Source organism: Podarcis vaucheri (assembly GCF_965113315.1).
Source record: "Podarcis vaucheri genome assembly, chromosome: 2".
Taxonomy (NCBI): Eukaryota; Metazoa; Chordata; class Lepidosauria; order Squamata; family Lacertidae; genus Podarcis; species Podarcis vaucheri.
This window is the reverse complement of record NC_138760.1, coordinates 56731088-56741812: the sequence shown is the minus strand read 5'-3', so window position 1 is coordinate 56741812 and position 10725 is coordinate 56731088. Positions and strand designations below refer to the sequence as shown.

Below are 10725 nucleotides of genomic sequence, written 5' to 3'. Positions count from 1 at the left end.
ACTGACCATCCACAACCCCCCACCAAACATCTGACCTCTCCACCAGGTGTCTAGACTAGAGACAGGGCCCCTGGTGCAACAGGAAGTTCCACAGGGCTTACTTCTGAGCAAGCATGTTTACGATTGTAGGGTTGCATACCCTAACAGCGCATATGCAACGTTTGTGGGCATATGCATGGATGAGAGTGCTAGGGACAAAGATGTACACACACGAATACCCCCAACTCAAGGGATTTATCTTTCAGAGGGATGCCAAGTGAAAAAGAGGTTCCCCCACCTTGAACAGTTGTTCAGAATGGAGCATTTCAGTCTGTCATACCAGTAGCCCTGTCCTCTTTAGAGGAGAACCTGAGGGACGACTATTCTAGTAACCCACACTAACGGAAGTGTAACAAGGCATCCCCAAAGGCAAAAAAGGGGATAAAATGGGTACTGTGATGTAGGGTTGCCATTATTTTGAAGAGCAAAAGAGGACGCATTTGCCGACTTCTACTTTTAACTATGGATCGCTATGACGCCTCTCATTTTACATCCCCATGAGAAAGAGGACGTGTCCTGGGGAAAAAGAGGGCATATGGCAACCCTACAAGCAAGGGACTGACAACCAGAAAATCCTCCTGCTAAACGAGCAGTGCGGGCACATGAGGCCGGGGGTCGAGGAGGGAGTGCACAGCCCCGTCTTTTCTGGCCGCCCCAGGACTTGGGGGGTCGCTCGCTCCCGTCGCTCTGCAACAATTACAGCATTCAGGGCTGCTTTCCTTATCCCCGTTGCCCTTCCCATAGCTCATCTAGAACCCCACCCGGACTTGAATATTGGCGGAGCGCGATGACTCCGCTCCGCGCCAACCAATCCACAAATTTTGCAGCCTTTTGCAGCAGGGGCAGCTGTCAGCACGTCCCAACGGAGCCTGCCAGATGGCTATCGCGATAAAAGCCTCCTGGGAGTCTGCGCCCTCCTAGCCCCGAGAAAGGAGGCCTCTGATTCCCAGCATGCAGCGGGAAGGCATGACGCAAATGTTCCGCGACGGCAACGTCACCAACAGCTGTCGCGGCGCGATCAGCAGAGGGTGCCGCGGCGGCGGCGGCGTTGCCACCATCGCCCCTGCAGCAGCAGCAACACCTGGCGGGAGCGAGGGCGGCGGCGGCGCTGCTGTTCCGGCGGCCCGTCGGGCGGCGCTGGGAGGGCCGGGCGGGGGGATGGCGGAGCCGGGCGGGGCGTCGTCCGGCACGGGCGGAGGCGGCGGGAGCTCGTCGGGGCCTGGAGCGACGGACCCGGCCTCGCTGCCCCCTGGCGACGCGCAGCTCATCGCCCTCATCGTGGGGCAGCTCAAGAGCCGCGGCCTCTTCGACGCCTTCCGCAGGGACTGCCTGGCCGACGTCGACACCAAGGTAAGCGCCCCTCCCCGTAGCAGCCCCGCGGAGGGTCTCTCTGCAGGATCGTAAGGGGAGGCCTCGGCTAAGGAGTTGCCAGGATTACAGGGACTTTTCTTTTTATTCCCTTATCCTCTCTTTTCCCTAGTCCCCACCCAGCCCCGTTATGGAGGCACTCGCCCCAGCCAACGGGGATGGCGAGAGTTGCAGTCGCCCGGCTTCCCTGCCTCTTCGGCTGGGGGAAGCCGACACACGAGTTCGCAGGAAAACCATCTCATAGCCTGCACTGTATCCCTTCTGATCCAAACTCCCTGAGGTGGGGGAGCTTTGCTGGCTCTTGTGGTGTGGTCTATTCTGGGAAAGGTATGCACAACCCCAGACAAAACATTTATTTTCCTTTGGTGGTCACATGGCTTGCACTCTTGTTTTTGTGTTTTGTGCAAGTCGGAGTACAAGATACACCCATGTTAACATTCTTATATGGTCACAGAGGTTTTGGAGCATCTTTGTAGCTTGTCTTTGGCTTATAACTTCCTGTATATGTTTCCTGGGGGGGTGCTTAATTATTATTATTAGGCAACTCTCAAAAAGAGTAAAATAAACCAAAATAAATACATTCCAGTCCATGTTACCACTGAAAGGACTATAACTTAGTGGTTTTATTCCTTTGTGTTTTGGAAGTTAACCCCACTACATTCAGTGGCCTACATGTAAATAGGCATAAATGATAGTCTGTCTAAGCCTTATAAAGGAGTAGGAGGAGGGTATGTTGGTCCTGTAATCCATCAATATTTTCTGGGGGGTGCAGGTACATAGATATTGGCTGAATCTCATTGAACAGGGTATTTAGGTGTGTAACCCACAACAACTGAATTTTACCATGGCCTCGCAGACACTGATTGGAGTCTAGCTGGAGTTTTATTCCAGGATTTGAATGACAGAGCTAGTTGATTATGGAAAAATCAGTTTAGGATATTCCAACTAAACATTAGGAAGGACTTTCTATCTGTAAGAACTGTTTAGCAGTTGAATGGACCAACTCAGGAGGTGTTGGAATCTTCTTCAACTCCAGCTGTAGTATACTTATTCTACGGTGTGTGTGCTCATGTAATTTTTCATGGCTACATTCATATTTGGTTTTTCATAAGTAAAAACAAACCTGCTAAAGGCAAATGACGCCAATCCTGTTGAAATTTAATTGTAGGGTAAATAAACAAGTGTGTTTCAGTGTGGTGTCAGTGGTCTGTGTGGATTTTGAAAGAAACACTTCAGGATTATATTAATTGAGTTATTTTGTTTAGCCAGCCTACCAGAATTTGAGACAGAAAGTGGACAACTTTGTGTCTACCCACCTGGATAAACAGGAATGGAACCCAGCAATGAACAAAAACCAGTTGCGGAATGGCTTGAGGCAGAGCGTTATTCAGTAAGTAAAAGCTGCTAAAATATGTGACAATAATGAATTGTTTTTTAACTCATTTGCACCTTCTACATTTGCACAAGACCCCTAAATTTTGATGGGATTGTCTAAGAAACACTTCTGGTAGATTGTGGCTCTCCATCCATTGAAATTACTCAAAATTTCATTGCTAATCAACACCATGTTTCTTCAGGAGTGTCACTTGTGGCTGTCTAATGGAGATCTGCACGCATCCACAGCTTTAAGAGGGAAAGAGCATCTGATGAACTTGCAGTCTTAGTTCTGTTTGCTTTTACCAACTTCCAGCATGAGATACAGTAGCATGATGAGCTTAATGTCACTGGGCTTGGGGTGCTGTCCAACAGAGTGAAGTAGTGTTTTGCTCCTTGAACTATTGCTGTAGTGTAACTAATCCAGTTCACTAAACACAATGTGTTCTTTGCAAACACGTTCTTCCCTAATTTTGTTGAAGGCCAGGCTGGGTTAGCTGTATGTTCAATGTACATAATTTTAATTTTATATAATAAGCTGCTGTGTTCCTGACTGATAGTGATAGGATTCAAGAAATGGTTATTGGAACGTGCTTAGAATGAGAGCGGGAGGTGACTTGCAAGCTTTACGGAGTACTTCCATGATGTTGCTTGGAAGTCAGTCCCATTGTATGCAGAGATGCTTTTTTCCATATATGTGCGCATAGGGTTGCAGCCTTAATTTATTAATCTGCATTATGGCAGATTAGTTATTTAGAAGACTTGTAGCTTGCCTTTTGGCTACAAGAGGCCGCATGGTGGCGTACAAAATAAATTTAAAACAAATACAGATATAAATCATAGTAATAGCACAATAGGGACGCGGGTGGCGCTGTGGGTTAAAGCCTCAGCGCCTAGGGCTTGCCGATCGAAAGGTCGGCAGTTCGAATCCCCGCGGCGGGGTGCGCTCCCGCTGCTCGGTCCCAGCGCCTGCCAACCTAGCAGTTCGAAAGCACCCCCGGGTGCAAGTAGATAAATAGGTACCGCTTACCAGCGGGAAGGTAAACGGCGTTCCGTGTGCTGCGCTGGCTCGCCAGATGCAGCTTTGTCACGCTGGCCACGTGACCCGGAAGTGTCTCCGGACAGCGCTGGCCCCCGGCCTCTTGAGTGAGATGGGCGCACAAACCCCAGAGTCTGTCAAGACTGGCCCGTTCGGGCAGGGGTACCTTTACCTCTAATAGCACAATAAAATTAAAAAGAACTAAGTTAAAAACTAAAGTAGTACTGAAAATCAGCAGAATTCAAAGTTAAAATGATCCCCAATGCCTGGTGAAATAAGGTAAAGGACTCCTGGATGGTCCAGGTCCAGTCATAGGCAACTATGGGGTGTGGCGCTCATCTTGCTTTTCAGGCCAAGGGAGTTGGCATTTGCACACAGACAGCTTTCGGGTCACGTGGCCAGCATGACTAAACCGCTACTTGCACACAGGACCGTGACGGAAACCAAAGCGCACGGAAATGTCGTTTACTTTCCCGCCGCAGCAGTGCCTATTTATCTACTTGCACTGGCGTGCTTTTGAACTGCTAGGTTAGCAGAAGCTGTGACTTCATACAATTATTGAAAAAGCCTTTCCTGCCAACCATCTGTACCTCTGAAAGCAAGGAGTGCAAGGTCTCTGACAGTCATAAAACAGTAGACAGACTCTGGTGGAAGATGGTCCTTTGAATTGCCTCGCCTCAAATTATTTAGGAATTTATTGGTAATCACCAACACCTTAAATTGTTCCTGGAAAGAAATCAAAAGCCAGTGTCTTCCAGTAACGTGGTTACTACCTTTTGTACTTGCTAAAGCTTCCAAACAATTTTTAAGGACCACCTCACATGAAATATGCTGCAAAAATCCAGCCTTCGTGTGGCCACATCTGCTGCTGCTTCAAAAATGATGCCGCCAGCACACTAGTTGAATCAATGCAGAGACATGCAACAGCCAGATTGCCTTTAAACTGCACTTCCTTTAAAGGATCAGGTCCATAATCTAGGGGTGCTCCTTGATCTGGCACTGCTCCTGGATGCTTTGGTTGCTGCTGCACTCCTAGACTACAGACTTCGGGGGTTTTTGCCCACATACAATCTGTGGTAGTGTTCAAGCAATGGTTCATTACTTCCATTGGATGAAAAAGAGAAAGCTGGGTGTTATATACATTTGGCAATATCATATGAAACTTCACCAGGAAGTGGTTTGACCATGACAATGTGATCGCTTGGACAACCCTTCCTGTGTTTTCAAACCATCCATTTCATCATCACCAAAGACTTAAGTTGAGAGTGTGCCCTGCTACATGTATTGCTTGATGTCAAACTGAGGCAGCCCCATGGCTGCCATGAAAACCATGAAATCTAGAGGTGGTCTTGGCATGAATACTGGAGAAGCCTTCATTGGGGTGTACAGTCAGAAGTAAATGAACATGGGCTGTAATAATTATGATGAAGCTTAAATGTAAAAATGACAGGGACCATTCACAAAACAATATTGCTGAAATACCTGACATCTGGGCATTGAGTGTTGGCATTAAGCTGTGAGTGTCGTCCATAGTTGCAGTGAACCTAGAGGGTCATACATAAGTCTGTCTCAATGGCTGTATGACTCCATCAACATAAATCACAGCTTACATGCTAGGTATTTCTCTTGTATGATAAGCTCATGGTAAGTTACAGTGGTGCCTCGCAAGACGAAATTAATTCGTTCTACGAGTTTTTTCGTCTAGCGAATTTTTCGTCTTGCGAAGCACGGTGTCGGAAAAGTTTTGGAAAAGCTTCAAAAATCACCAAAGTCTTCAAAAACCTCAAAAAAGGCTACCACACCGTGTGCTATGAGTTGCTCCTCGAAGTCAAGTCGCAACTGTATTAACGGTGTTAAGAAAAAGGAAACAAACTTGCAAGACATTTTCGTCTTGCGAAGCAAACCCATAGGGAAATTCGTCTTGCGAAGCAGCTCAAAAACCGCAAAACCCTTTCGTCTAGCAAGTTTTTCGTCTTGCGAGGCATTCGTCTTGCAGGGCACCACTGTATTGTTGAAACATCCTGAGTTGCATTTATAAGCCATCTTCCTTGATGGAGGCATGTTCAGGTTAAAACCTCTAGTTCCATAATTTTCAATTGTGAAGTAGGACAGTGAGGGCTCATCCACAGGTCCAAGTGTTTTTGCTCCCCCCCCCACAAAAAAAACTTATCTTATCACTAAATTGGAGCAAATGTCAGTATGGAGAAAACACAATTGACGTTTGCTCCAATTCAGCAGTAAACAGTGGATTTCCCCAGAGCAAAGCAGCGGGGTAGCAGGTGTGGATGAGCCTTGAGACAGTGGTTACTATGAGAGCTTTCCCCAGGCCATCTTGTAGTCAGATTCATGTGCCTCTGAAGTGGTTCAGCCATGGAGCAGAAGTTGCTTATGCATTGTGCTCCATTGATTCTGTAACAGGTTGTTTTGCTGCAAGCAGTCAATGGCAGGGAGACATGCTAAGCTCGTCATGTCCTGGTTGACTTCCTTGCTCAGTTTTTGTTTCGAAACATGTTGTGTACACCACCAGCTGAGTTCTCTTTTGTTTGCCTTCATTAATTCTGGGGATGCACAAATGCAGACACTTCCAGACAGCCTGTTTAAATGTACAAATTTGCTTGTTACCCCATTTCTAGTGCAGTTAGCACATCACTTTTCTCACTGCAAAAAGTCCGGTAAGAAAGGTGATCAGAAATTAGGCTTGAAATTGTGGGACAACAACCCCTAGCTGGCAGTGCCATATAATCTCCGCACAAACGTGAACGTTCAATAAACTGGTGTTGTATAACCTCTGCGCGTTTTGCATGACTATATTGGCATGAATGCTTTTCCAGCAGCCAGCCTGGAAGCTCCTTGTGTCTCCATCTGCTACTCTTAAGTACCCAGGGGGCCCTGCAATGAGAGTATTGCTGCAGCTGTAGAGGGCCTGCCCACCAGGCTGGCAGCACAGCAGCACCAACCTGCATTGCACGTAGCTGCCATTTTTAGTACGTGGCACAGTGCACAAGCTGCAGGAGCTGGAAGAGCATTGGAACAATCTGACCCTGGAATTTGTGCCAGGCCAGGCATGCCCTTCAGGGAGACCAAGTGTCAGAGACTTCAGATCTTCTTAAGTGCCCACGTAGACTCAAAACAATATTGGCTGTTTGGGTGTGTTTTTTCTACCCAGGCGGCTGCTTCCCAACGGCTGTGCAGTGTCTCTGTGTTTGCCTCCCCTGGCCTGTTGCAGACATGACTTAACCCCACCAGACAGCCCATGCCCTGCTCTTTTTATCCAGCACAGCCTTGAAGTAATAAGTCGCTTTTTGGTTTCTGACACTGTTCCCAGAAAAGCTCTTTGTCTTGTGTTGCTTGTGTTTATTTTTGTTTGTCTTGTAAAAAGTGCCGGTGTGTCTAGACTGGCAGATGTGGGGAGCAGCTGATCGCGGCAGGTCCTGGGGTAAAGGCCGCCTTTCTGCTTTTTCGTCATAAGTGCACTAGCCAAAAAGATCACCTCCCCTCATATCCCGCCTATCTCCTCCAGTGTGATGTTTTTTTCCTCTTGTTGATGCCAAGTCAGGTTTTATTTGCTGCTTTGTGTGCCATGGACACCCTGCAGTGGCTCCCACCCAGCATACATTTTTTTTAAAGCAGTTGGGTGAGCAGATGTCTGCTGCAGGTTCTGCTGGGGCCCTCAAAGGCAGCTGGTTCAAAACCTCTTGGTTTTCTTTTCACCGGGTAGAATGCCTGTCTAGTGATACAGGAGCTACCAAAAGAGCCATAGTTCACACCATGTTAATGCTAATTGCAGCTGACATGATGGCTGTGGAGGGCTCCAGTGGGGGGAAGAAGGGAAGCTTTCTGGAGGAGCTGAATGACTCCTTTGTCTCTGCCCCAGGTCGGGGATGCTGGAAGCTGGAGTGGACAGAATTATTTCTCAGGTGGTGGATCCAAAACTAAACCACATCTTCAGGCCGCAGATAGAGAAGGCAATTCATGATTTCCTGGCTGCGCAGAAGAAAGAGGACTCAGTGCCAGCTCCTCCCCCGGAGCCGGAGAGTCAGGATCCTTCCCCTCCATCTCAAGATGCCTCGTAAGGTCTGGTATTGCCGCTTCTCTCCCTTCCCCCTCTGCATGCACTTGCAGCCCTTTTGTGTCATCACTCATGTGAAGAATGTCAATGGCACTAGCTAAGAGGCCAGAACATGCTGGGCTAGTGCCAGAATTGCTGCGAGAGGAAAGAACAAGCTGTGATCTTTCAAGATCACAAGCCTCCTTAACGGAATATGATTAGAAACTTCACTTTATTCTTTTGGGCTTCTTTTCTTTTTAGCAGCAATGCACCTTCAAATAGGCTATGGACCTACTTGGATTACTGAGGAACTGCTTGGGCACAAAGGAGTAAAAGATATGCATAAGGAAGATGCTATCTGGAAGATCTGGGAGCAGAGGCTGGCTCTAATGAGAGTCCATTAATTCTGTGGACCAAGCAGTTCTTGGAAAATGGGGAGAGCTACTTCAATTTATTTGCAGAGGCATCTTGCTTTGGTTGATTTAAAGTGCAATCTTATGGATGTAAAGCTACAGGTCAGGCAAGCTGTCTGAATAATAAAAATTGCTAGTGGCGTTCTTCTATCCCAAGATGTCATACTTGGCACTACAAAACTAAACATTCTGCATCAAGAAATAAACAGCTTTGAGGGTCAAGCAGTACATAAATTTTATAAAATAAAATAAGAAGTGATGGATTCTGCTGGGGATCATAATTTTTTATTGCTTTGTATCCTCTCCTGGTCACTTAGGCGTTCTGAGGTTGTGCCACCTTATCCTCTAGGTCTGCCTCCCACAGCCTGATGCTGTCCAGATGTTTTCGGCTATAATTCCCATCAGCCCCAGCCAGTGATCAGGGATGAGCGGAGTTGCTGTAAATCAACTGCAACCAGGTTGCAGAAGGCTATTATAGCGTGCATGCCCTCAGCAGAAGCCAAATGGCCATGGAAGAAATGGATTGGGCAGTTAGCCATCTCCTGTTAATAGAAGCCTACCAGCAGATCATCAGATCTGACTTGCCCTTCTGTAGATGGGTTGACTGTGAGTGGACAGGTGGACAGGCACAGGGCCTGGCACTCTTCAATGCAGAGGAGATGGTCTGGTGTGCAGAGGTCCAGAAGTGGAGAGAGAAGGGAAAGGGCTGGTCTCTGACATCATGCTTTATGTGCCTCCAAAGCCCAGTGCAAGGTCTGACCCTCTTCTGGGCTCAAAAGAAGGGTGGAGATTCTCCCTGACATCACACTGTGCATTGGAGGCACTCTGAAGCTGCCATCTTTGCTGTTTTCAAGCCTCTCATTACTTGCCACGGTGTTGGGGATGGGATCCTGCCCCTCACTGATAACCACAGCTTCTGGCTTTGGAGAGACTATATCTGTGGTTCTCTGCCCTTGTGCCAGTGCTGAAATTATGTCTTATTGCCACTGCATGCTGGTGCACAGGATCAAGCTGAAGACAAACTGTGCAACCAGCTTTAAGGTGGATTCAAGGCCCTTTTGGTTTTTTCACTACTAAATTTAAATCATGCAACTTTATGGTATTTGGTGGCTTCAATTTTTGTATGCTCACGTGAAACTCCCAACTAAAACTTTAAATCCCAAAAAGGTAGCAGTCTCAAAATTGGTGCAAGTAACTTTCTAATTAACCAGCAACTGTCTTTTAACTTTACATTAAGCACTAATTGTTGTCTCTTCCTTTTGCAGTGCATTTTTGACGTTAAAGCGGCTGCAGTTGCAGAACCCAGACTGAATCTGGCAGTGGGCTACATACATATCTGCAGGAATACAGTTTGTCAACTAATATCAACCGTGGCTGAAGGGAGGTTTTGGCAAAAGTCACACGTGGTTTCTACGTAGTGCAGAGGGATTGGTTAAATGTTGAAAATGTATTGCTATGGGCAGAAGTAGCATGTGTCTTCACTAATTCTGTATTGGGGGGATTGTTGCCACCTTTGTGGAAGCGGTAGGGTGAAAAATGGTTCTGGTGTGATATTAGTAAAATTGACGGTGGTTGGGATGTAGCAATAGGAATAAGTGGGTTTGGGGTATGCTTGGTTTCCTGGGAGGCTACAGTCTGTTGGGAACCTTTCTAGAGGGGTTTGGACAAGGGAGCGTTCAATGTACGAGCATGAAGCTGATCATTTACCAGCAAAGGATCACAGAGTGCTAGATGCTTACTTAAATTCAGTAATAACTCACAGTGCCCACCTACCTCTGACACAACTGTATAAATGGTCCATTGTTGGCTATCTGGGTATATCTAGGGACAAGCAATCAAGCCTCTGTCAAATTTCTGGAAGTGGTATGCACCATGCCTTGCAGCTCGGCTCTTTGGCCAGGCTGATCAAGAAAGTGTGTCAAAGTGAGTGTGGAGCAAGAGACTTCTTTTGTGAGCCTTTCAACCGAGGGAATGTTCTCTTGCCTGTGAGATTCTTCAGGTGCCTGTTAGAAGCTGCTTAGAGGGCTGCATAAGCTCTCAAGTAGGCATTTGTGCTCAAGTATTTGACCAGCAAATATCCAGAATTTTTTTTATAATAAAATACTAGAAAAGCCTAGTTGTGTGAGAGATTTTCTTTCGATACAATTCTTCTCATACCCAGGAGGTGATGTGCCAACACAGTGGTCTCCACTGAAAGATAATTGTCCACCTTGAATTTCTTCAGGGTCTGTCAGGTTGCAAAGCTTTTTAAAAAAATCAACTTCTTGACATTTGAATTACTATTCTCATCACATTGTGTTTCCTTATAGCAGTCCCTTCACTGTGACTAGAACATAGGGCTCTCTATAGAAAGCAGCGCATGAATATTTCTAATATTCACAGAACAATCCAAACCCTGGCTGTGGAGCAGTTAGGCAGAGCTGAGCAGTGGATCAGCAGCCACA

At 46.9% G+C, this 10725-nt stretch overlaps 1 protein-coding gene across 1 annotated transcript; it reads left to right on the top strand.

Annotated features, from left to right (window-relative positions):
- Positions 1 to 990: 990 nt before the first annotated feature.
- On the top strand, positions 991 to 10397 carry BOD1 (biorientation of chromosomes in cell division 1; the record flags this gene model as incomplete). Its single annotated transcript, XM_082213523.1, has 4 exons — positions 991 to 1389; positions 2673 to 2797; positions 7695 to 7894; positions 9547 to 10397. 3 exons carry the CDS (start codon positions 991 to 993, stop codon positions 7891 to 7893), a joined length of 723 nt encoding a protein of 240 aa, XP_082069649.1. The 3' UTR covers position 7894; positions 9547 to 10397.
- Between the last annotated feature and the right edge of the window lie 328 nt (positions 10398 to 10725).